Source organism: Budorcas taxicolor, chromosome 11, assembly GCF_023091745.1.
Source record: "Budorcas taxicolor isolate Tak-1 chromosome 11, Takin1.1, whole genome shotgun sequence".
Lineage (NCBI taxonomy): Eukaryota > Metazoa > Chordata > Mammalia > Artiodactyla > Bovidae > Budorcas > Budorcas taxicolor.
This window is the reverse complement of record NC_068920.1, coordinates 11327707-11355525: the sequence shown is the minus strand read 5'-3', so window position 1 is coordinate 11355525 and position 27819 is coordinate 11327707. Positions and strand designations below refer to the sequence as shown.

General features: G+C 47.1%; 1 protein-coding gene across 1 annotated transcript in view; it reads right to left on the bottom strand.

Annotated features, from left to right (window-relative positions):
- The window catches only part of FARS2 (phenylalanyl-tRNA synthetase 2, mitochondrial), a 256662-nt gene that overhangs the window by 221981 nt on the left and 6862 nt on the right, over positions 1-27819 (bottom strand). The window contains exon 3 of the mRNA XM_052648510.1: positions 4626-4785. Coding sequence (XP_052504470.1) covers positions 4626-4785 — 160 coding nt within the window. The remainder of the gene's footprint in view (positions 1-4625; positions 4786-27819) is intronic.

Below are 27819 nucleotides of genomic sequence, written 5' to 3'. Positions count from 1 at the left end.
CTTAATTCTTGGCCATGGGCATAAGAGGTGTATGAGAAAACTCATATTCTGCAGGAATGGTCTTTTATAAGGAAAACAGCTACCTGGACACTTTCACCTCAACGCTCAGTTTTGAAAGCTATTCACATAGAAATGTAAAGAATAATGAGACAAAGGAAAGTTCAAGGCTACGTTCAGAGGAATGCATATCCTCAGGACCCCTGGGAACATCTTTGTAACATATACAAGGTCTGGCAGTGTGCATGCCTGTTTAATTACCTGCTGGAGCCCAGAAAGACTTTTAGGGCACCATTGATGCCAGTCTGAACTTCTGTGCTGTTGTCTGGCATAAGTTTACATCTCATCTTATTAGGCAAAACAAAGACAGGCCAACGTAACTATTGTTCTTTGATTGTACGGCCCCATTTTGATTGCCTTCATTTTCCTGTCCTTCCTTATTCCTTTTTTACATATTTACACATGCATTTAATATCTTTTTAAAGGGCCCTTGTTCACATATGTTATCTCACTTTATTCTCATGGGAAACAGTACTATTTATTATCTTGGGCTTTAAAAATACTAAGACCTAAAGCACTAAATGACTAGTTCAAGATTTCAGAGCAAGAGGAGCAAAGAGAACTTAAATGTAATTTTTCTGGTTCCATGCGGCCATCTCCACGTGGCCGCATATTTCTTCTTTCCAGTCCTTCACATGGTCCAGCTCGATGCTCGTTCTCAGTGACTAAGGCAGCTCAGACGTCCCCCACTTGGAGCTCTCCTGGCTGGACTCTGGAGGAGCCGCCTTTCCTATGCGCTTCCTTGACACTTGGGCCTCCCCAGGAGGGGACTTCACACTCTCAGCTGCACAAAGACTGGGACTGTGTCTCATGTACCCAATAGGGGGACGCCTGCAGCACGGTGGAAATCCAGCAAAGTGAAACCCACCCGAGGGAGCTCAGAGGAGCGCAGAAGAGGCAGCGCCCCAGAGTTCAGCACAGACTCCAGGAGGGTTCCTGGCTGGAGGACACTGGAGGTGAAATCAGAGGATAAGTGAGAATTACCCAGGTGGAGGGGCCGGGAGAGTAAGCAAGGGGAGGGGGGGCAAAAGGAATGAAAAATTACAAAGAAGTAGCAGAAACACAAATGCTAGCTGTTAGAGAAAGGAAGCTATCCGCTAGTTCAGAACCACTCGGTCATCCGTGTAACTGCAAGGCAGCTTCTGAACCTCACAAGGGTTTCCTTGGTGGCTCGGCGGTCAAGAATCCGAATTCACCTGCTAAGTACAGGAGACACAGGTCCAATTCCTGGGCTGGATTGAGAAGATCCCCTGGAAAAGGAAATGGCAACCCACTCCAGTATTCTTGCCTGGAGAATCCCATGGACAGAGAGCCTGGTGGGGGCCCATGGGGTCAAAAAAGAGTTGGACATGACTTAGCAACTAACAACAACAACAAATCTCACAAATGAGGGATCATGTGATGATAGAAATGTGTAGCAAGATATAAATAAGGAGGGCTTAAAACCAATTTTCTTCGTAGGTTGAGAACAGAAAAATCGAGATGATCCTGAATTTTTTGTAAAGCGACTTGAGACAGACTACTATCTCCCTAAAATGTTAGAATGGTTGCTATTCAGTAGCTCAGTGGTATCCGACTCTTTGCGACCCCACCCACTGCATGTAGCATGCCAGGCCTCCCTGTCCTCCACCATCTCCCGGAGCATGCTCCAACTCATGTCCATTGAGCCAGTGATGCCATCCAACCATCTCATCCTCTGTCCTCCCCTTCTCCTCCTGCCTTCAGTCTTTCCCAGAATCAGGGTCTTTTCCAGTGAGTCAGTTCTTTGCATCAGCAACCAAAGTATCACGACTTCACATCAGTCGTTCCAATTCAGGGCTGATTTCCGTTAGGATGGACTGCTTGTATCTCCTTGTATCCAAGGAGATGTTAGAATTCCTTTACCATTACTTGCCTCGAAAATGCCCTGAACAGCACAATCCATCTCCCTATATTATTCCAGTGTTAACTGGATTACATTACTGCTAAAAATATCACAATTCCTATCTTTTATCATGAAAGTGAAGAGAAGCTGGCTATAAAAAGATTTTTGCATCAGCAATCTCCATCTGAAACCTGCCTCACAATTACATTACACCATTTTAACACGAAGTATTCCAAACAAAGAGACAGAAAGAGAAAATGGCAAACATCTACACACTCGCTATTCAGTTTTATCAAATCATCACATTTTGTCATATTTAACTTCATTTCCTTTTTGTTTTAGTAGAACCCTATGAACACACTTGAAAGCCTGGTTTGGACCTTCTCCGTAATACCACTCTCTGCCTCCTAGAAAAACACACTAGCATGAAATTGATGTACTTTTAAAAATATATATACGTATATAAGCAATATATGGGGTTATTAGTGGGTTCTTAAATAGTACATGAACAGTCAAGACATTTGAAGAAACATTAGCTTAATAAATCTTAATCAGACTCTTTAACTGCATATTTGAGCTCACACAGAAGTAGGGAAGTCTAGAGGTAGGGAAAGTGAGGCGCACAGGAGGAGCGAGCGAGTGAGCAAGCGGCCAAGCTTCCCGGGGGGACAGCGCTGCACACGGCTGGTAAGGCCCAGGCTGTGTGCTGTAGACCAGGCTTATATCTGGCTGTTGGGTTTTCATCTTTCTCACACATGAACAGTGACTCAGGGAGGCTCAGGTAGCTTTCACGTGCTTCTCCTGATTACTCATCACACTGAGCATCTCTTCACACGTTCAGGAGTCATTCTGCTAATAACCACGTCACCTGTTGCCTTCAGGATCACCCGCTTCTCTCACAGGTTGATTTTTCCTTGTTCCTTTGGAAGAGTTACTTATGTAACCGAATGTTTATTTGACAAATCACTCCTGTCCTATTGGAACGGCTAAAGTTTCAGCACTGGCCGCCTCGGAGCTCAAGCAGTTTTCATGTGCTACTGGACAGCTTAGTGGCTCCCAAGAAAGTGAAAATTCACCTCAAATGATCCAACCATTGTACTCCTGGGCACTTAACAAAAAGAAATGAAGGCATTAGTCCAGACAAAGACGTGTTCATGAATATGCACGGATTTACCTGTAACAGCAAAAAAACTGGAGACAACCCCAGTGTCTCTCAGTGGAAGGACAGGTAACGGCAGGATGGAACACTGCTCATCAGAAAACCAGGCATGAGCTACTGACATTACGCTACAACACGGATCAATCTGCAAATAATCACACTACGTGAGACATGCCAGCAGGGGGGGTGGGGAGAACACACATCACAGGACTCACCCACGTAAACCTGGAAGGAGCAAACGAACCGGCAGTGACAGGAATCAGATCTCTGGTTGCCCGGGGTGAGGAGATACAGGAAACGCACGAAGGAGAGTCCACCAGGCATCAGAGGAGACCTGGGGGGGTGACGGACCCACTGACTAGCTTGATGCTACTAGCGGTTTCACGGGTATACACAAATGTCGAGACTTATAAAACTGTGTAAATATGTTTATTGCATACAAACGTAGCTGATATACACTCTAGATACAGACATCCAGTTCACTTTTTGTCGATCGCACTTCAATAAAGAACTTGTTCTTTTAAGAAGCTCACAAGAGTACGAGAATAAAAGAGGATCCTAACCACGCAGGGCTTCTGGTGTCTAAACATTTTTTAAATGCAGATCCCAGGGGTTTCCCTGGTGGCTCAGTGGTAAAGAGCCCGCCTGCCTCTGTGGGACACATGGGTTTGATCCCTGATCTGGGAAGACGCCACCTGTCACGGGAGCAGCTGAGCCCGTGAGCCGCAACTCCTGAGCCCCCAGGCTGCAGCTAACTGCCGAGCGCCTGAGCCCAAGAGCCTGTGCTCCACGACCGGAGAAGGCACGGCAACGGAAGCCAGCCCGCACAGGGCAGCAGAGGGGCCGCCGCTCACCGCAACGGGAGAAAGCCTGCACAGCACAAAGGCCCGCAGAGCCGGCAGTAATTAATTAATGAATGAAATCTTTTAAAAAATTAGGTCGTAATTAAGAACAATCTCCCATTTTCTTTACGTCTTTATACAAATAGACAAAAATACTATCTCCACTAAATCAGAAAGAGTTGGAGGGGAAAGGGAAATGTTAAAATTTCTCAGAGAAAGCATGAAGATCAAGTGATTAAAGTGAGAATCCACACCTTAGAAACACTGTCCTCCAGGAAGCCGTTGGTAGTTTGCTGCTGACAGTGGTGATCAGTATCTCAGAGTGTAAAGTCTTCCGCTGGGCTCGCTCACACAGTTAAGGATCCTGCCCCATCGATCAGGGCTGACCAGTGATACTATATTAATATTCCGACATTAATCAGCCTGCTCACTTCCTCTCCATTGATGAGACTGATCTCAATTCATTACCATTCTTATCAAAAGCTGTAATCATTTTTCTTTCTCCAGCTAATTCCATTTTCATATCCTCCTGCTCCTCGCATGGAATGAACCAGGAAATCCATAAGCTCTATCTCACTAAGGACTGAAACCATTAACTACAACTTAGCCCAAAAACTCTAGACACAAGTAGGCTTAATGATTTCGGGAAGATGACAACTCTTGAATATTTAAGCCCCCAAAGACAAAGGTATTTAGTACCTACCGTCTCCAAAGATATGTGTCATAAGCCGGGTAAGTGTTTGCTTAAGGTCAAATTCGACCAGCTTTGTGGCCTCCAGCGTGTGTGTCTCTTGCTTATGGGCAGAGCGGGAACTCTGTTCAAAAAGCTGCAGGTTTTCTCCATCTTTTATGCCAGCAAATAACTGTAAACCAAGAGGAATAATGCAAATAAATAAAAACAGTATCTTCGCCAGTCAACATCAAAAACCACAATGTGGAAATGAAACTCAGCAAGTCTTATCATCAGTGAACATACTGAAATTGCCATTCACTCGGTATCAGCATTGATCAAGGCCCTGTGCCACACGTAAGGGACAGTCTTTAGGAAATTAAAGACACCGTTCTGATCGTGCTGATCACCTCTTTTCCTTTTGCACCAACTTATTCACACGCCATTTCCTTACAAGATACATGACCCTCCGGGCTCCTGGAAATACCAGTGAACCGGGTTTGCACTGTCCTTACAACGTGACCTGAGACCAGGTGAGAGAGGACAGTCTAGGCATGAAGTCCTGTGAAACCTCTGAGGCTGGATGCGCCCTGGACTTGTTGCCCTGTGACCCCAAAGGCCAGGACAAGGCTGGAAATGTGTTTCTGCCATTTACTGTCCAATAAGCTACAAAAAATTCGGGTTTCCCTGGTAGCTCAGCTGGTAAAGAATCTGCCTGCAATGTGGGAGACCTGGGTTCAGTCCCTGGGTTGGGAAGATCCCCTGGAGAAGGGAACAGCTACCCACTCCAGTATTCTGGCCTGGAGAATTCCATGGACATGTATAGTGCATGGGGTCGCAAAGAGTCGGACACGACTGAGAGACTCTCACTTTCAAACTCCAAACAGTGATACAGCAGCTAAGCTTCAGGGAGTGGTTCAAAAGGTGGCGATGAAAAGAGACTTTATGATAATTAAATAAAACGATACAGAAGCACAGGATCCTTGGCACATTGCAGTGACTAAATACATCGTCTTCACAACCACCAGTCACTAATCACAGCTGTCACCAGTCCGAAGCTGCCTAGCCACTGTATAAAATGCTCCCGTCTTTAACAGCAAAGCAGGTCTTCGCCCGGGAGGGAGACGGATTCAAGACGGAGGCAACCGAGCGCAAGCTGAGGAGGGGAGGGAAGACGGGGCTAGCGAGGGCCGGGAGACCTAAAACCAGCGCCCGAAGGGGCGAGTGTTCCAGTCCTAAGAGCGTCCTGGCAGATCCGATCGGAGACCACGGAAAAGCGGTTCAAATGCGCGCTCAATTTGAAACCACGGTTTTCGAAAAGCATGGTTACAACGGCAGAGAAAGGGGCAAAAGACGGTAAAAGATATTTTTGGGGCCATTAGGTAAGGAGGCGTAAAAGAAACGAAAGAGAAAGTCTAGTGCTTCACAAAATAAAACAAACCTTAAAAATTAGAGGCTTTATAAAACCATTCCCCACCTCCCTCTAAAACAAAAAAATCCCACTAAAGAGTCCGCACTTTGCTACACTAACAGAAGAGGGCACCAGAGAGCTGCAAAACCTTCTCTACAACCAAAAATCCACAGAAAGGAACAGAAATAATTCTACAGAACTATAGAAAATTACCACGAAAGAGTCTTTAAAAATTTAAAAACCATTCAAAACAGCTCAACTGATGACCCTCTTCCCCAATAAAAGAAATCCAAGAAGCAGAAGAAAAGTGTAAGATGATACTTGAAATTAAATGTGCTCAAGCAAGCATTTGGGGATATAAATAATTGCTTGATGTTTAGAACAAACATGAACAAAAACCAGAGAACTGTGAACTCAAGAAAGAAACAGAAGGGAAAGAAAATCATCTCAGAACTGAACTCTAAATCACAAGATACACAAGGAATGATTCAGTGAAGACTTAACGAGAAGACCTGAAGAAAAACAAGGAAATAACCAAGAAAATGACAAAGAGACAAAGAAGAATCTGAGAGAAGGTAGCAGAAATGGAAGACAGGCAAAGAAGAAATAACATGTATGTAACTGGAGTCGGCGAGAGAGGGAAAACAAAACGGGGAAGCAGAATAAACGTGAACCAGGTGGAGAAGGACATGGCACCCACTCCAGCGTTCTTGCCTGGAGAATCCCAGGGACGGGGGAGACTGGCGGGCTGCCGTCTATGGGGTCGCACAGAGTCGGACACGACTGAAGCGACTTAGCAGCAGCAGCAGGTAAGACGGTACCTGAAGGACCAAATGAAAGATGCGTCCCAGCAGAAGCATTAGACCTCAGCGATGAAAGAATCCTCAAGGTCTCCAGGCAAAAAGATCAAACGTCTTAGAAAGGCAAAGCCACCCACCTCGCATCAGACTTCCAAAACAGCATACAAACAAGGAATGGTGAAGCCACATATTCAAACAACTCAATTAAAAAAAAAAAAAATACACGGACCAAGAATTTTACACTCAGCAACGCTGGGCTTTCAGTACCAGATCCATCGTAAGAGCTTTAAACATACGAAAGCATAGGGAATTTCTTACTAACGAACTCTTTTTTCTATATGTCACGACAAAATAGAAATAGTATAACCCAAAAGTGGAAGAAGAGAGAGTGGCAGTGGAATAAACTCACTGGTTTAATGGCCGAAAACTCCATAGAAAAATGGGAGAAATACATGAACAGATAATTCACCACACAAAAAAAAGAAAACGACCCTTAAACCTGTGAAAAGGTGTTCAGACAGAGAAGTGCAAACTGAAACAACACTGACACATTGCTTTTCAGCTACTGCATTGGTGGAGATTAAAAAGCAAGACAACATTCTTTTGGTGAGGCCTGGGAAAAGATGAACTCTCACACACTGCGGATGGAAGTGAAAACTGGTGGGACCATTCTGGAGGAAAATTTGGCAGTATCCAACCAAACTACATTTGTATTCCTCTCCTGACCTAATTCTTCTACTTCTGGCTATTTACCCTGAATACACCTCCAGAATTAATATATACATAACAAGGTCTTCACCGTAGCATTATTTAAAATTACAAAGTACTGAAAAACAAAGAAATGTTCACACACAAAAAGAGAGAAGGTAAATAAACTACGGACTATGCATACAGTACTCCAATACTCTGGCCACCTGATGTGAAGAACTGACTCGCTGGAAGAAGACCCTGATGCTGGGAGGGATCAGGGTCAGGAGGAGAAGGGGACGACAGAGTGTGAGATGGTTGGAGGGCATCCCCGACTCAACGCGCATGAGTTTGAATGAACCCCAGGAGTTGGTGATGGACAGGGAGGCCTGGCGTGTTGCAGTCCATGGGATCTCAAATAGTCAGACACGACCGAGCAACTGAACTGACTGATCCATACAGTGGAGTACTTAAAAGACATACTATTAATTAAAATATGAGGATGACCACTCTGAAATGATATGTGGTCTATCATCAAATTCCACCCCTACTAGAACTATCAAGCCCCACTATGTGGAAAAAGCAATCTTACTATGGTACTTTTCATGCAAGAAAGAAGAGAAAATAATACAATATACATGAATCTGAGAATTCCCTGGCAGTCTAGTTGTTAGGACTCTGCGCTTTCACTGCTGAGGGTCCAGGTTTGATCCCTGATAGAGGAACTAAGACCCCACAAGCCGCTCGGTGTGGCCAAAGTATATTTAAATAAATATATTCTACATGAGTGAATATATATAATATCTATATAATGAACCTGTTCATTCGCATAAAACAAAAATAAACACACACCCCTGGAATGACGAAACAGAAATGAGACTGGCTGCCTACTAGAAATCGGAATGGAGCAGACCGCAGGGTGAAAGGAACCGGGAAAGGCGGAGTGAAGAGGAGGTGGCGGGAAGGGGGCGGAGACAGGAGGGACCCTTCTTTAAGGAAGATTGTTTATACAGTTCTGACTTTTGGAATCACATTAATATTTTACTGCTTTTAAAAAACTACTATCTACAGTGTTGGGAACATATAGGCAGAACAAAGAAAATACTCATACAATAAAGACTTAAGTTTGGAAAATTCTGAAAGAAGCAAAAGCAGTAATTCATGATACCATCCACATAATACAGCACAGGAGAAAAAAAACACATGTCAACAAGTCAGCGCTTTTACGTTTAGAGGAACTGGAACACTGGTGCTGGAAGGGGCACAAGAGAGCCGCCGAGCCAACCGCCAGCAAGGGGACGGACTCGGGAGAGGTGGAGACCCAGCGAAGCTGAGACCACTCAGCCGAGCGGTCACCACGCAGGGACGAAACACTTGATTCCAGGGAGCTTGAAGTGGCTGACTTTCACTCAGCTTTCTGTTTGAGAGACATCCACTGGCCATGAAACTAAATTAGACTCCCATTAACTGCACACAACAGGCTGTGCCATTTGTTTTTCCACTAGGATTTCCTCTATTCCTCTGACATTTTCTTAAGTGTCCTTTCAGAAGCCTCAGTGACCCAGAATACAAATTCCACCCCTACTAGAACTGCTTGCAGAAGCCAGGGCAGGTAGTTCACAAATGAGAAAAGAATAGGTGCAAGAAATTAATTCTAATCAGGTTTAAGAATAAAAATGGATTGCAAAAGCCAATTAAACTTGAAATTTAGAAAGCCAAAGGATTTTTGCAAAACGGCCCAGACTTTAAACATACATTTAAAACACAAATAAAAAGGCAAATGGTCAGAAGAATAACATACATCTATGCAAAATCCGATGGGCAGCCAAGGATAAATGGGGCTTGAATGACAGCAAAATTCCAGGCAGTTATTTAAGGCTGCTCTGTGGCTCCCAAGGCAGCCATTTTTCTGTTCAACCATTTAAAATTATGCCTTTATCACTGGTTTAATCCATACAGTCCACATTACATACTAACGAAACATCCCCCCGCCCCCGCCCTGCCCCTCTGAATTCCTGGGCAGATGTAAGGACCCTGTAACTGACTTTGCTGCTGCAGCAGTGTGGACCGCTCTTGGCTAACAGTTACTGCTCGTTTACTAATTTGCTACCTTACTGCGGGCTTACCTTACTACTTGAGGGGTTCATTTAATTCTCACAACCCTGTTCTTTCCCCCATTTCTTAGATAAGAAACTTGAGACTTTGAGAAGTTAACCGGCCACTGGTACACAGCAAGTGATGAAGCGTGAACGGAAATCAAACTCTGGCCCCTGATCCCTTCTTCTGGGCTCCCCTCTTATTCCCGTGACAGCATACACATGATCGTCAACTTGGCTTGTGGTCAGAGGGCCTCCAGTCAGATGGATGGGATGAAGGAGTGGATGGAAGGCTTGAGCAGAGAGGAGCAGTGGTGCTTGACACGGTGATGCAGCGGTGGGCACCTTCCATGAAACAGTTGACAGTTTATCCCAACTAAATCATTATTGTTGCACAAGGGCCAATCGATCCCTCAAAGAAGGAAAATTAAAAGTTTGCTTTTTGAGTATCTTCCAGTGTGCATGAGCTTCAGGGTGCTGGGCTATTTGAGGAGGCCCGCTCTGGAACCGCGCGTGAGCTACAGCGATGCTGCCCCAGTAACAGGGAGGCACTGGGTGGTGGAGGCCACGTGGAGATCGAGGGCACCACTGGGCACAGGGAGGCTGGTGAGCCTGTGGCTCCTATCACAACACCAGTGCTTGACACGGGGTATTTCAGCCTGCCCTCCTCATCCAAGGAAGGGAGAGAAGCAAAGGAAAAAGCGGGAGAAACGAGGAAAAGAAATGCTTCGAGAGCTTAGACAAAGCAATAACCCTCATGCAGGTGGGAAAGAGAAAGAGACGCTGCTCAAACCCAGAGGCGGTCAGAAGCCCTCCGGGAGGAAGAGACGTGGGTTAGTCACACTGCTCATTGCACGAAACTCTGAAGGATGATGACAGAGCACAGAAGAACGAAAATAACGCCCATGTGGCGGGGGCTCTGAACACGCAAGGGCCCTCAAGGAACCCAAGGAGGATGCGCTAGGCACGTGGGATGCCCAGGAGCCCACGCTCACTGCATCTCAGCTGGACCGTGGTGCCAAGGAAACCACCCCACCTCTCCCGCTGCGGTACCTGAGTCCAGGGAACAGGCTGGGGGCTGGCCCCGTGCCACAGAGAGGAAAGAATCAGGCTCTTCAGGCCCACCTTCAATTAAAAACTGAAAAATGAGACGCACACCCTCTCCTGATGGCTGCAGGTGCCACTAATGCCTCACAGTGACACCGTCCTCACCGCTCTCACCTGGAAACCGCCCCCCACCACCACGGCGCCGGGACCTTTGACCTCTGCCTGGCTCTCTCTGCTCAGTAAGCGTGGTCCATTCTCTTTACACAACGGCCCGCAAAACCAACAAGACGCCCTCCATCCCGTCTCCTGCTGCGACTGCCCTTCTCTTCGCAGTTAGACTGGCCGCACTCCTGTGGTTCTCTTCACGGCCTCCTCTCCTTCCTTCTGGTCGTTTAGTATTCCTACTCCGCAGGCCTCTTTTCCAGCTCGTACCCGTCTTGCTCTGCAGACTCTGTCTGAGATGGGCGCAGCCAAGCCACCACCCGTGATGGAGCCCGCGTCTGCGTCTCCACCCCCAACACGCAGACACGCCTGCCTGCTGGACACGCGCGCCGGGAGAACTTCCACCCAAGCGTGTCCGAAGTCCACTAGCTCTCCGGACCCCACCCCAAACACCTCTCCTTCTGTGACCCCTGACTCTGGGAATGGTTCCAAGGCGGCAGCCTAGGCTTCCTTTCCAGCTGTTTTCCCTTTTCCTTCACTTCCCCTCATGCAGCCACCAAACCGAGTAAAGCCCGCATTGCCCCTGGAGTCTCCCCTTTCCGATCTGCTGTCCCTGCTGTTTTGGGGGCTTTGAGCCGCCTTGGTTCTTAGATGATTATAAATAATCTAGTCTCCTCAAGACCAGTCTTGCCCTACCCTGCTCCATTTCCACCAGCTATTTGGCAGATTTTTCTAAACTGCTAAACCGATGACATCCTTTTTTTTTTTTTTTTTTTTGCATTGGCTGCTTCTTTTTTAAATTTATTTTTAACTGGAGGAAAATTGCTTCCCGATATTGTGCTGGTTTCTGCCAGACATCAGGGTGAATCAGCCGTAGGCATCCATGTGTCCCCTCCCTCTTGAGCCTCCCCCCACCTCCCAGCCCATGCCACCCCTCTAGGTTGTCACGGAGCACAGCATGGGCTGTCCCTCTTACACGTGGTGTGTATATGTCTCCATGCTGCTCTCTCGATTCGTCCCGGCCTCTCCTTCCCCCAGGGTCCACAGGTCTGTTCTGTGTCTGAGGATGCCATCCCTCGTATGCTTAAAAACTAAAGACTCCTCACTCTTTTTAAACTAATGCTCAAACTCCAAAAAGCTACATGGAAGGCCCTCCACCAATAGCTCACAGCTCTCTGTCCATCTCCCCTCCCCACTGCTCCTCTGGGCCCAGGCCGCTCCAGGACTCATCGCAGCCCGGGTCCTCCGGCCTTCCCGTCTACTGCTGGCGCTCCCTGGAGCTCCACGCCCGCCCCTCCTGGAGAGCTCCAAGCTCCTCTCTAAGATGCTACGGAAGCCTTCTCTGACTACTCAGGGATACAGGTTTCCTTCTGTGCCATGGCCATGCCTGTCTCCCGGGGCTGGCCAGATGGTGTGGACCATCCAATTTACCTGCCTCTCTCAAGAAGCTACATGAAGGCCAGGACCTTACAACAATCCTGTTTAGGAGGGGCTTCGCATGGCATCTGATCTATGCCCAGTTTGGCTCAACCCAAACCCGTCACGGACCAGAACAGCTCTGAGCCCCAGGCACAGGCCATTCATCTGGAGAGGGACAGATAAAGCCGGGATTCTGATGAATACAGTCTCCTCTACCTGGCAGCCCCGCTGCTTATTAATTCTTGGCTCATGGATGGAAGAATATGTAAGAATCACTTCTAAAAATAAGCACGTTCACACGTCTTGCCATAGGGACTCCCAAGCCTTCCTGTCCCCTGAATGCAGCAGGAAAAATTCAATTACGCTATTCAAATCCAACTTAAGCATCTCAGCAAATATTAAGTATTCAAATCACTGTGGAAGGAGGATTGGGATGTCTTAGTGAGAGAAACAGACAGACGTATTAAAGGGATAGCAGGCTCATCCAAGTGGATTTCAGCTGCTAATTTCCACAGTTTTTAATTTCTTTAAACAACTGGGCCCTGAGCGAGCTCTTCATTATTTGGGAAACTTGTGAGGGAAAGGGCCTCGTCGAGCACAGCTCCGCCCTGGGGTTTCTGTGGGAAGTCCGTTCCTGCTCTAGCTAATTGATATTGAATCGGGTTTGTCATGCCCCGGATTTCTGGCGACACACCACAGGCCGATTAATCGAGGTGCGGAGCTGAGCGCAGGGGAGGGGACGCGGTGAGGCTGGGCCCCACGGAGGGCACGCTGCCCCTTCCCCAGCTGCCCGGCGCCCTCTCCCGGCCGCCAGGCTGGTGCCAGGGCGGTAACAGGAGCAGAGGCGGAGCCGGCAACGTCTGCGGCCAAAGAGGCTACAAAAACACCTTGCAGGTGGAGCAGCTAATTCCGCCAGGCAGGGGGACCCAGCACTGGTTGCCGGGCGCCACGAGGACGAGAAGCTAAAGCTCCAGGTGGCTTCCGCCCAAGCCTTCCCGGGAGCCCCCCCGCCAGAGCTCCACAGCAAACTCAGACAGGTCCGCCCTGGACGACGCGGTCTTTCCGAACGTCCCCACTCCAGCCTCCGTGAGCGACGATTCAGGCCGAACCTATCCGAGAGGGGTTCGGGTCCTGGCGTACGCGTGTTCCCCAGACGCCAGCATCAGGAAGAGCCTGCGGACGGCGCGTCCTTCACCTCCCTGGAGGCATGCCCCTGGCCCGCGGGAGGCTGGCCCTGCAGAAACGTGCGGAGCGCCATCAGCGAGCCGCCCGCCTCCTGGGGCTTCATCATCAAAGGACGGCGGACGCGGACACGGCCGGAGGAGGGCATCTGTCGCCGCTTTTCTCTCGGGCTCTCCTAGGGGCCCCAGTGCCAGAAGCGTGTGTGTGCTCAGTCATGTCCGACTCCGGGCGACCCAGTGGACTGCGGCCCGCCAGGCTCCTCTGTCCATGGGATTCTCCAGGCCGGAACGCTCGAGTGGGGCGCCATTTCCTTAGGAAGACTTACGTACGTTAATATTCTCCAAGCTCTGGGCTGTACAGAGAACACATCGGGCACTTCGAAATGCCAAAGCAGGCAAGTTACCTACAAACTAAATGAGAACTTCGATGTCTGGATGCGTTGAGGCAAAAAACAATAACAATAACAACGAAAAACACCCCAACCCGGCATGAACCTGTTCTCACGACAACCATCATGTAACAGAGGAGAAAACTTCACCCACTGTGGGGCCGCGAACATCGTGCTCTCCCTCACTGTCTTCCCCAGCGGGTGACAGATGATGCAGGGAAGGAGACTGCGCTTCCCTCTTCAGGCGGCTAGACAGCTCGTTGGTGATGTCAGCAGCGGGTGAGACGCAACAGGACCAAGCAAGGCTCCGTCTAAATCCTACTGCCTCCCCTCAAGGAAGGCGACATAAGACATGACTAATGAGTCCACAGAAAAGACGGCAGTGGCTTAAAAAAAGAAAGTACATCAGACCTAAAAAGTAGGTCCCACGAGATTACTGATTCATGCTGATGATAGACCGGTAGACGAACGCTTAGCCAGCATCTCTGTTTAAGACAATTATGGGGGCGGGGGCAGATATCTGCTGAGCACAGCAGACTCGGGCACCAGCCAGGCTCTCCAGCCACACTCAGGAGCGGTCTTGTGTCCATGAAGGACAATGAAGGAAACTGAGGCTCAGAGTGGCCCAAGAGCTCGTCTCAGGCCACAGACAGTGAGACGTAGGGTCAGGACTGGACTCCCCCACACTGGTGTCGTTTTCGGGAGACAGGCACCGCTCCCAGAAACATTTCCCATGCCTGATGCCGAGGCGCACAGATGAGCTCCGAGAGATACAACCCAAAAGCTCAGGTCCTCAACTCATCCCTGAAGAGGGGAGTGTGTGGCTGCACACTCCAACACCCTCATGTATAAGCACACTTTCACGTATTTTCTAGTAACTGACTAACTGTACAGGGAGTTTCGGAAATGTGGCATCCATGGAACACAGGTGAGGAGTTATCAGAACTTCCTGGAGGCGCTCAGCGTCCACTACAGAGTCAGGCCAACCAGGAGCACGAAGGTCCATTCTGTGTCCACTTATCTGGGCCACAGGGTCACCAGGCATTTGGTTAGACATTATTTCTGGGTGTTTCCATGAACCTGTCTCTAGATAAGATTAACATCTGAATCAGCTGACGGAACACAGCAGACGGCCCTCCCCGGGTGAGTGGGCTTCATTCCGTCTGCTGAAGACTTGAATAGAATAAAGGCTAAGAAAGAATTCTTTCCCTCTGCCTGCCTGTCTCTGAGCTGGGACACTGGTCTCCTCCTGCCTTCAGACTTGGATTCAGACTGAAGCTCTCCCGTCAGTTCTCCTTGGTCTGGACTTCTCTGCCTCCAAGAGCAAGTGAGCCACTTCCTTATAATTAATCTCTTTGTATAAATCATCTCTCATCATCTCCCTCTCTCTACATACACACACACACACACACACACCCTATTGGTCTGCTCCTCTGCAAAATTGTGATTTATGCAAATAGACAACACCCAAAAGCCCTGGAACACGTTTGAAAAGCTGAAATCACTACAAGAAGGAAACCACCCCTACATCTTCAGTGGTGTTGTGATTGGTTGTGGATTCTGAGTGCTGGTGGAACCTTTCAACAAAAAATCATTATTGGTTGCATTGTTGTTTTATGGATGAATTTATTGCCGGTTATTTAATAAAGACTATAGCCTATATTAACACATAATGGAATCAACATTAACAACTAGATGTTAAAATTATATTTAAGACACTGTAGTTCAAATAAGAATAATTTGCACCACTATTGCCAAAACTGATGGATACATATTCTACATGGACACAATGCCAAACCCCCCAAAGTGAGATGTGACCACTACCACAGAGTTCTCTCTGCACTGAAAGAGTGAAAGAGTTGCGCCAACTCAACCGAGGAGTCGTTCACCTCGTCTAAGAGTCCGTGTCCTAAAGATACTGAGGTCACCCTGGAGGTGGAAACCCAAATTCCCTCTGGAAGTCCATCTCTCCACTCAAGATCCTTTTATGGGAGTTGTTTGTTCCATGTTCCATCTGTCTGGTGTAACCCTTCCCTGTTTTAAGCCTGGGTCATGAACCTTAACACGTACAACAAATGACTGAACCCCAACATGTAACAGGCCTCCAGGAGTCACTTTTCCTCAGTTGAGTGATAAGATCTGCTCCCTACAAGATCCATACTCTCAAATGTGTGCCTGAGTCCAATCACCAGGCCCTCACCAGCTTTCTAAACACAGAACTACTTCCATTTTTTGGATCCGGAATGTTCCCTGCCTCATGACAGAGGCTCTCAGATTTTTGCACAGAAATTGTCCCTTTCAGTTCAGTTCAGTCGCTCAGTCATGTCCGACTCTTCGCGACCCCATGAATCGCAGCACGCCAGGCCTCCCTGTCCATCACCAACTCCCAGAGTTCACTCAGACTCACGTCCATCGAGTCCGTGATGCCATCCAGCCATCTCATCCTCTGTCGTCCCCTTCTCCTCCTGCCCCCAATCCCTCCCAGCATCAGAGTCTTTTCCAATGAGTCAACTCTTCGCATGAGGTGGCCAAAGTACTGGAGTTTCAGCTTTAGCATCATTCCTTCCAAAGAAATCCCAGGGCTGATCTCCTTCAGAATGGACTGGTTGGATCTCCTTGCAGTCCAAGGGACTCTCAAGAGTCTTCTCCAACACCACATTCAAAATTGTCCCTTTGGCATCCCCCAAATACACTCATCCCACCCTCCAGTCCTAGGCAGCCTCTGACCCTTAACTCCTGACTTCAACTCAATCCTCAAATCAACCTGACGGCTAACACCTGGTCATTCCCAAGTTAGGTGCATTCTCTGCCCTCCTACGGCTAAGTTAACTCTAACTAACTAGTCTGTCTATGAAATCCACCACCGAACACAATGCCAGCCCAGCAACGTGGTCCAAGAGAAATATCACAGAAACAGCAGAAGTGGGAAGAGAGAATTATTACGAGACTAGAAAACAGGTTTCTTCTAACTTGCTACAGACTTAGGCCGGAAATTAGCAACATGGAGACTGACACGGCTCCTTGGACACTGACTTCTAATTTCACCATCCAATCCAGGGGCCTACAATACCCCTTAGACTATACACAAAGTATGTGTGTGTTTGTGGAGGTTGTCCAGACCTCTCATCACAGTTTCAAATGGTAAAAGAAGGAGGTCAGAAACCCCTGCTCTGATGAAATGCTATCTATCAGATAAATATTGCGTAAAGTTTCAATAAAGCTGAAAACCCTGAATATTCATTGGAAGGACGGATGCTAAAGCCAAAGCTGCAATATTTGGGCCACCTGATGAGAAGAGGATGAGATGGTTAGATAGCATCACCAACTCAATGGGCACAAATGTGAGCCAACTCCAGGCTGCAGTGGAGGACAGGGGGCCCGGCATGCTGCAGTTCACGGGGTCACAAAGAGCTGGACAGAGCTTAGCGTCTGAACAACAACATGCTGGAAAAAAGCCCTGTGTTTAGATGCCATATCTGGTTGAAGAAAAGTCTATTTTATCTTCCAAACCCATTCATACGGACAGGTTTATGACTTCACTGAGACCTACTCCAGGCTGAGTCAAGAGGACGACACTGGAAAATAGATTCCAGGGCAGAGCCTCAGAGAGAGGATATTTAAAGTGCCGAGGAAAAGGCATGCTACCGGCTAAATGGCAGGTGTCACCCTTCACCTTTCCAAGGGCAGACTCAGGCGTCTGGCTGTGCGGTCTGACGGCACGTGAGTGCCAGGGGCTGCTGGCCCCTCAGAGGCCGGCAAAGAAGCCCCCTCCTGTCCCCACCCCACCTGTACCCACCAAGCTGAGGACATGAAATTCCACCACCAGCCACACAATAGCTCTCAGGAATGTGCAGCAGGCCAAGAAATGTGGTTTCTAGAGAGGTGTGAAGTCTACTGTGAAACCAGCATAATATCACTGTGGAAATATTTCTGCTGCTTCCGCACAACACTTGAGCTGGTACAAAAAATACTGTTACTGTAATTATGCAGATTCAGTAAAACCGAGTGAGGCCCCTGCTGGTCTCCAACAGCAAGTGGGGAACAGACATGTCAGTGACTGTCCTGAGACCCTGGAGGAACGAGACAGAAGCCCTCACCCGATTCTCTCTGGATGCTGTTGGCGCAGGTGCACGAGCCTTCAAACCACCCTCCGTCCTTCATACATTCCCTGCACTGAGGACCAGGAACTGGAGGACTTCTCCACTACTGAAATGACACTCAGAAATCCTGAGCTAGTGGCAAGAACAGATGGTTTTGCCTCCTTAAATGTGACTTTCCCCAGCCACTCCTGCATTGGGTGAATAACAGCCTGCCTCCCTGAAGCCTTCTAGACACTCAGGAGAGGGAGCAAGCTGACTCTGCCAGTTATCAATCCACGGCCTCTCGACAAGCCAGTCCTTCATTGACTGCTCCGCGAAAACCGAGCCGGGCTCTTGAAGCATTTGTCCTTTGCCAGCAGGCGCAGTGTTCAGCTCAGTCAGTAGAGGTCGCGGAGATGCTGCAAGGGGCTTGTGCTGACACCTCAGGCCTCGCTTGCCCTGCCATGCAAGCAGCCCGCCCCGCTCGCCAGGCCCCCGACTGTCTCCCCCAGCACCCATCTCAGGCAGTGTCACAGCACAGGGCTTCCTGCAAGACCCCTTCCCTGAAACAGCTTCCCCTGGTACCCCAGATATCCAGTGAAGTCCAGAGTGCAGACATCCAGCAATTCCACCAGCATGAGACCACTACACCATCCAGGGAGCCACGGCTGGGGCCAGGGTGGGTGGTGGTAGGCGTGGGGGTCTCCTCTGCGGGCGGCCGCTGCTCCCACATCTGTTACTTCCACGCTCTCCAGGGTTCTCGTCTTACTTGCCAGCCCCTCACCACCCAGTTCCCTGTGTCACACTTCATAATTCTCTATGTTAAGTTTTCCGTGATCAAGTCACAGCCAGCCTCGGCCTTGCAATCCAGCCCTGCCCTCCTCGAGAAGCCTGGGGCAGGAGTAACAGCTCTGGGAGTGAAAAGTGGACGGTGACCCACCGGACGTCTGGAGAACAAGGGAGGCATCTGAATGCCTCATCCACTGACTGCTACTCGGCACAGGACCCTGGGCTAGAGACAGGACCAGGCACAAGGAAGGAAGAGTGACCTTCAAGGCACTGATTGGCCAGCTGGGGAACCCAGACGTGCACAAACCCTCAGCTCTGTAAGGGTAGTAAGTGCTGAGAGCTCCCGGAGGCAAAGAGCAGTAAGCCAGGGTCAGCGTTGGGACCACAGGCTAAGAGGCTGTCGTTCCTACCTTGCCATGCGTGTGTGCTAAGTCACTCCAGTCGTGTCTGATGCTTTGCGACCCCGTGGACTATAGCCCACAGGCTCCTCTGTCCATGGGATTCTCCAGGCAAGAACACTGGTGTGGGCTGCCATGCCCTCCTCCAAGGGATCTCCCCAACCCAGAGATGGAACCTGCATCTCTTCTGTCTCCTGCACTGGCTGGCGGGTTCTTTGCCACTAACGTCACCTGGGAAGCAAGAACTAATTCTCTGATGGGCTCAGTGCCACAAAGACTGGGCTCGCTTTAAATGGGTCTCCAAGCCCCAGTCCGTCCCCCAGCAACCAACTGTTACCCGAGTTCAATGTATGGTGGGTCCTGGCTGTGACCAGCTGCCTTCTGCTTCACTGTCAAGAGGTACACCTAAGTAAATATTTGGGTAGAGAAAAAGAATTTTTAAAAAGAAAAGCCATTTCAGCTTAAGTGTCTCTGACACGGGGAGTCCTTCCTCTAAAAGATTGTCAAGAAGAGATTAGGGAAACATGGTGACCATAATCTATCAAGGCCAAATGAAAACTTCTTCAATAAAGCCCCTCCGCATGAGGCTATTAGGGAAACCCGATAACCACAGGGTGGAGGATAAAACCTGTCATTCACTGAAAGACAGCACAGTGATTCAGGGAGAGAGCAAGAATAAAGAGGCTACCCTTGGCTCGCGGTGTGAGTGACAGCGGGGGAGCCCGGCAAAGCCGCCCAGGAACGGTAGGGTTCTAATGAACCATCTGTAAGGTGGGAGAGAGCATCAAAGCGAGGAAAATGGAATTTTCTGATGATGAATGAGAGCGGTTTTCTAACAAGGGTGGACCACAATGGACGCTAAATGAAGGATGTCCACTCCACCAGAATCAAGTCATTGCAGACAAGTGCGTGGCTACGGAGGGGCCCCGACCTGCCCTCCCACAGGGGAAATGGGGAGCCACAGGGGTTACTTTAAAAAGGGAGGTGGGGTCTTCCCTGGTGGTCCAGTGGTTAAGACTCCTTGCCTCCACTGCAGGGGGCACAGGTTCGATCCCTGGCCGGGGAACTAAGATCCCGCAAGCTGCACAGCATGGCAAAAAAAAAAAAGCTTTAAAAAAATAAAAGGGGGGCTGGGATGGAATCTGAGCTTGACACAGAGGTCGTAATGAAGTAGTATATAGCAATAACGGTGGTCAAAATTATATCAAAAGCTTACTTCTCTGTATATCTTCATTCATGTCTTCTATGAAAACATGCCCCTTTGTTTCTATGTGAATATTCATGAATTACATAATTATAAAATATTCGCAACTTCTCTATAACAACAGCTTCAGTTATTAAGACTTAAAGTTTTGTATTCCACAGACCAGCAAAAACTTCAAAAAAGTCAGGGCACTAGGAAAAGGTCGGCAACAATTTACTTCCCAAAACAGGCAAAATTTTTGAATACTATGACCATCACTTCATAAAAGAGAATATGTTGACACTCAGGAAAGTAACAAGGAAATCACCTTAGGACAGGGAGAGGGCTTTAAAGTGAATAAACAAACCTCTACAAGACTTGCTGCTTTGCTCTTAAAATTTAAATTTGCCTGCGAGATCAACAAAAACTTGGTCATGAACCAGGACTGTTAATACACTCAGGTTTGAGAACTACGAGCCAAGAAAACAAAGGCAAGAAAAATATGCACATTCTGAAAATGAAAAGAAAGTAAGAGGGAGGGAGGGAGATAGGGAGGGAGGAAGTAGCATTCAGAATTTCTTTGACAAGAGTGGACACAGAACTGGGCAGGAAGGAAGGCTCACATGGACCATCCATGGCTGTCAGGAGTGCACGTAATAGGAAGACCCTGGATAACACCGACCCAGGGAAGTCATCAAAGCAGGGCAGGGACCCGGAGGAAACCAAGCCTCTGCAGCCAAGAGTGCAGGGTAAACCCCAAGCGTCTGCCCCACGCCGCCCTCACCCCAAGCACTCGCTGGCCCCCCGCACAGGGCACTGCCTGAGAGACAACACAGGCATTTCCAAAGACCAGCAGAAAGTGGAGCTTCCTTGAGCGCTGGTCCAGGCACGTTCCTCTAAATTAGTACATTTAAATCAGATTAAAGAGATACAAGGATCATATAGGCTACCTCTGGTGGGTCTGGCAACTACAGGGAATCTGCTATTTTTTACAAAAGAGACGTCTCAATTAAAGTTTTGAAAAAATATGGTTTCGAAGCTATAGAACAGGCTCTCAAACTTGTTGGTCTCACAGACACCTTCTGTGCGCTCCAGAAATTCATGACATCTCGATGCACTTGGAAACGATGATGGCACCTGCCACCACCACTCACCCTGTCTACACCTCACGGGAAATCACCATCTTGATTTGGGTGCTTACTCTTCCCATGTACTTTTTTCACACTTACCTACATAGTTATGGAACCAAAAAAACTGTGTGATTGAGGTGTGCACGTGCGTAGAGAGAGAGAGAGGAAGAGCTGAGAAGCAAGTGAAACACAAATGGACAGACAGACAGAGAGCCTGGACTAAGCACACACTGAGAGCACTGCTGGGCACGGTTGGGCATATTTTGAAAGAGCTATTTAAAAGACGTCCTAGCTTAGTATCACTCATAATTTATTTGTTGCTCTCAACATTTTACTAAAACCTCATCTAAGCTGACATAGGTACATTTAGCTTATTTACGTTCAGTTCAGTCGCTCAGTCGTGTCCGACTCTTTGCGACCCCATGAATCGCAGCACGCCAGGCCTCCCTGTCCATCACCATCTCCCGGAGTTCACTCAGACTCACGTCCATCGAGTCCGTGATGCCATCCAGCCATCTCATCCTCTGTCGTCCCCTTCTCCTCCTGCCCTCAATCCCTCCCAGCATCAGAGTCTTTTCCAATGAGTCAACTCTTCGCATGAGGTGGCCAAAGTACTGGAGTTTCAGCTTCAGCATCATTCCTTCCAAAGAAATCCCAGGGCTGATCTCCTTCAGAATGGACTGGCTGGATCTCCTTGCAGTCCAAGGGACTCTCAAGAGTCTTCTCCAACACCACAGTTCAAAAGCATCAATTCTTTGGTGCTCAGCTTTCTTCATAGTCCAACTCTCACATCCACACATGACCACTAGAAAAACCATAGCCTTGACTAGACGGACCTTAGTCGGCAAAGTAATGTCTCTGCTTTTGAATATACTATCTAGGTTGGTCATAACTTTTCTTCCAAGGAGTAAGCGTCTTTTAATTTCATGGCTGCAGTCACCATCTGCAGTGATTTTGGAGCCCCCCAAAAATAAAGTCTGACACTGTTTCTACTGTTTCCCCATCTATTTCCCATGAAGTGATGGGACCAGATGCCATGATCTGAACATTTCTGAATGTTGAGCTTTAAGCCAACTTTTTCACTCTCCTCTTTCACTTTCATCAAGAGGCTTTATAGTTCCTCTTCACTTTCTGCCATAAGGGTGGTGTCATCTGCATATCTGAGGTTATTGATATTTCTCCCGGCAATCTTGATTCCAGCTTGTGTTTCTTCCAACCCAGCGTTTCTCATGAGGTACTCTGCGTAGAAGTTAAATAAGCAGGGTGACAATATACAGCCTTGAAGTACTCCTTTTCCTATTTGGAACCAGTCTGTTGTTCCATGTCCAGTTCTAACTGTTGCTTCCTGACCTGCATACAAATTTCTCAAGAGGCAGGTTAGGTGGTCTGGTATTCCCATCTCTTTCAGAAGTACTTAATGTACAATTATAGTCCACTGTCTCTTTTTTTAACACTTAAGAGAAAAATGCCAGATCATAGAGAACGCTGCTGCTGCTGCTGCTGCTAAGTCCCTTCAGTCGTGTCCGACTCTGTGCGACCCCATAGATGACAGCCCACCAGGCTCCCCTGTCCCTGGGATTCTCCAGGCAGAAACACTGGCATGGGTTGCCATTTCCTTCTCCAATCCATGAAAGTGAAAAGTGAAAGTGAAGTCACTCAGTCGTGTCCAGCTCTGTACGACCCCATGGACTGCAGCCCACCAGGCTCCTCCATCTATGGGATTTTCCAGGCAAGAGTACTGGAGTCGGGTGCCATCGCCTTCTCTGCATAGAGAACACAACGAAAAAGAAAAAAAGAAAAACTACCAAATAACTCTACAAAGTGGTGGCAACTATATGCACTCCGCACAGCAGGGTGTAAGACTCATGGTTCCTCTGTGCCTTGTCGCTAAGTCATGTCCGACTGTAGCCCCCAGGCTCCTCTGTCCATGGGATTCCCCAGGCAAGAATGCTGGAGGGGGCTGCCATGCCCTCCTCCAGGGGATCTCCCTGACCCAGGGATCGAAACAGCATCTCCTGCAACATCTGCATTGCAGGCAGATTCTTAAACGCTGAGCCACTGGACAAGCCCATAAAAAGCGTATGTCATTCTAAATAATAATAAGAGCATATAGCCTGTGCTCACCACTCACACCCATTTTCAGAAAAGAGAACAGTATTATACCAAAAACTTTGCAGCCCCTTGCTGACTACAATCCTCTGCCACTCCTGTGCAGGTAACGACAAACTTGATGTTTAAATTATTTCTTTGCTTTCCAGAACTTTTCCACATGTGCACGAACCCCTAAACAACATATCAGGTTAGTTCTGCCCATGACTTAAGGGTTACACAAATGTAATCAGAATAACTTAGCTTTGATAACTCTCTCTGCCTAATGCCACTTTCTATGTTCATTCATCTTGATGTATTTGGTTGTGACTTACTCATTCTCACAGACATAGGAATGCCATACCAGATCCATAGTGCTGTGAACATTCTCATCTACCTGCTGATGTAAGCACTCATGATGCGTCTAAACTATAGGCTTGGGAGCTGGACTCCAGGCGTGGGTTTCAAAAGCCCTCAGAGCCTTCTCACTGTCTCACATGCCGGCCAACTCTCAGTATGTCAGATTTCCCCTACTGGATTGTGCCACACTGAGGCCTTTACATCTGATCAACACAAATCCTCTGTTAGTTACATGTGGAGCAGATTCTCCATCCAGCCCACTGCTTGTCTTTTAACTTCCTTTAAGAATTCTTTTATTAGACATAAGTTTTACCTTAAGAGTCAGCTTGAGACATTGTTTCCATTAAAGATTCCTCTCTTTTAGGAATTCTCAGTTCAAGAGGCTGTACTCTTCCCCCAGAGTCGTATCTTGCGTTTTCCTCTTAAGTCTGGAAGACTTTCTCTTCGCGATGGATTGTGAAGCCATTTAGAGTTGAATTCTGTGTGTGCTGAGAGGTGGAGGGCGGGCGTTTTTTCCCTCTCTGGGCAACTAAGAGCGACTCCTGTGGAATCCACCATCTCCCCACTTATTTAAAGTCGGTTCCATTCTATAGTGAAAACAAATTCCCAAAGAGGAGGAGAGGTCTTTGAGAGTTCTCTATGTGACCACACTTGTGCCAACACGAAACCACCCCAACGACCAGAATACGGTGAGCCTGGGTGCTTGGCAAGGCACAGCCCCTTAGACTGGTGCACTTATGTTTCTCCTGGCTATTTGTAAATTTGCTCTTCCTACAAATAGGAAAAATGGTTCTTCAGCTTCTCCAAAATATGCTTTTATTAGATTTATGGTGAACTTATAGATCAAGTGTGGGAGAGCTACCATCTTCATAAATCTACGAACACGGTATATTGGTCCTCTGTCTCTTCCTTTATGTCTTTCAATCATATCTGATAATGTTATCTACAAGTACCTTGAACATCTGCAACAATGATATCCAGATGCTCCAACGTTGTAGGTGATGTTATGAATGAAATCTGTATTTCATTATATTTTCTAACGGGTTATAACCTACAGATGAGAAACAGGTTCTTGTACGTATTGTCTTTGCGCCTACAGCTTTGCTGAATGGTCTAATCAGTGCTAATGATGGATCTGGACATTCTAGTCACCTTCCTGGGTAGCCCATCGTGCCATTTACAAATAAAGCTTCAGCTCATGTTTCCCAAAGCTTAGACTTGCTTTTTTCTTTCTGGTTTACTGCATAAGCTAGGACCTCCCACACAATGATGAACAGTGATTGCAACAGTGCCTCCTACACACTGACGGCAAATAACCCTGAACTGTTGCTAATTTGATAGAAGTGTTTATAATGATTCACCACTAATTACGATGTATGCTGTAAGTCCTTGACAAAACCATTTATCATGTTATGAAAGTTCCCTTCTGTTCCTAGCTTGCTAAAAGTTTTTATCATAAGATGTTAATGCCATCAAATGCTTTTTTAACGTCCTAGAACATTAAATGCCATCAACTTGTTTCCCTACATCTATTAACGAGGCCACATGCTTTTCCTTAATAATTATACCACGTTAACTCACATCAGTTAGGATGGTGTAATGTGGCACACACACAGTGATCACGTGGAAAGACGCAATATGCCACTGAACTCAATCTGCAAACATTTCATTTAATAATTTTTTACCTGTTCATCAAAAATGAGAATAATCTATGTTCCTAAGATGAAACCTCTAATATTGTCTTTTATACCTAATTTGTTATTAACAAGTCTAATATGAAATGACCTTGATATGTTCATCTTTTTCTATTTTTTGAGAAAGACTACAAGACTTCCAAATTTTATAAAACCTTACAATAAGATCACCTCTGCCAGCTCTGTTTGTAGTGATGCTTCCTAAGGCCCGCTTGACTTCACACTCCAGGATTTCTGGCCCCAGGTGAGTGACCACACCACTATGATTATCCAAGTCATTAAGACATGTTTTTGTATGGTTCTTCTGTGTATTCTCACCACCTCTTCTTAATCTTTTCTGCTTCTGTGAGGTCCTTACTGTTTCTGTCCTTTATCATGGCCCATCCTTGCATGAAATGTTCCCTTGATATCTCCAGTTTCCTTGAAGAGATCTCCAGTCTTTCCCATTTATTGTTTTCCTCTATTTTCTTGCATTGTTCATTTAAAAAGACCTGCTTATCTCTCCCTGTTATTCTCTGGAACTCTGCACTCAGGTATATTTTTCCCTTTCTCCCTTGCCTTTTGCTTCTCTTCTTTTCTCAGCTATTTGCAAGGCCTCCCCAGACAACCACTTTGCTTTCATGTATTTTGTTTTCTTGAGGATGGTTTTGGTCACTGCCTCCTGCACAACGTTACAGACCTCCCTCCATAGTTCTTCAGGCACTCTGTCTATCAGATCGAATCCCTTAAATCTATTTGTCACCTCCACTATATAAATCATAAGGGATTTGATTTAGGTCATACCTGAATGGCCTAGTGGTTTTTCCCTACTTTCTTCAATTTAAGCCTGAATTTTGCAATAAGGAGCTCATGATCTGAGCCACAGTCAGCTCCAGGTCTTGTTTTTGATAATGGAAGTGATAGAATTCCCACTGAGCTATTCAAAATCCTGAAAGATGATGCTGTCAAAGTGCTGCACTCAATATATCAGCAAATTTGAGAAACTCAGCAGTAGCCACAAAACTAGAAAAGACCACTTTTCATTCCAATCCCAAAGAAGGGCAAGGCCAAAGAATGTTCAAACTACTGGACAATTGCACTTATTTCACCTGCTAGCAAGGTTAGGCTCAAATTTCTTCGAGCTAGGCTTCAGCAGTACATAAACTGAGAACTTCCAGATATACAAGCTGAGTTTAGAAGAGGCAGAAGAACTAGAGATCAAATTGTCAACATTCATTGGATCATAGAGAAAGCAAGGGAATTCCAGAAAACATCTACTTTTGTTTCATTGACTATGCTAAAGCCTTTAACTGTGTGTGTAACAACAAATTGTAGATAACTCTTCAAGAGATAAGAATACCAGATCACCTTACCTGCCTCCTGAGAAACCTGTATGTACATCAAGAAGCAACAGTTCGAACCAGACATGAAACAATGGACTGGTTCTAAATTGGGAAAGGAGTATGTCAAGGCTGTATACTGTCACCCTGCTTATTTAACTTATATGCAGAGTACATCGTGCAAAATGCCAGACTGGATGAAGCACAAGCTGGAATCAAGATTGCCAAAAGAAATATCAACTACCTCAGATATGAAGAGGATACCACCCTAAGGACAGACAGTGAAGAGGGACTAAAGAGGCTCTTCACGAGGGTGAAAGGGGAGAGGGAAAAGATGACTTAAAACTCAACATTCAAAAAACGAAGATCATGGCATCTGGTCTCATCATCTCATGGCAAACAGATGGGGAAACAGTGACGAATTTTATTCTCTTGGGCTCCAAAATTACTGTGGACGTGACTGCAGTCATGAAATTAAAAGATGCTTGCTACTTGGAAGAAAAGCTATGGCAAACCTAGACAGCATATGTAACAGTAGAGACATTACTTTGCCGACAAAGGTCCATCTAGTCAAAGCTATGGTTTTTCCAGTAGTCACGTATGGATGTGAGAGTTGGACCATAAAGAAGGCTGAGCACCAAAGAATTGATGCTTTTGAACTATGGTGTGGGAGAAGACTCTTGAGAGACCTTGGACTGCAAGGAGATCCAACCAGTCCATCCTAATGGAAATGGACTCTGAATATGCATTGGAAAAACTGATGTGAAGACGAAGTTCCAATATTTTGGGCATCTGATGTGAAGAGCCGACTCACTGGAAAAGACCCTGATGCTGGGAAAGATTGAAAGCAAAAAGAGGAGGAGGTGACAGAGGATGAGATGGTTGGATAGCATCACTGACTCAATGGACATTAATCGGAGCCAACGCCAGAAGGACAGGGGAACCTGGCAGGCTGTGTCCATGGGGTCACAAAGAGTTGAACACAACTGGAAAAC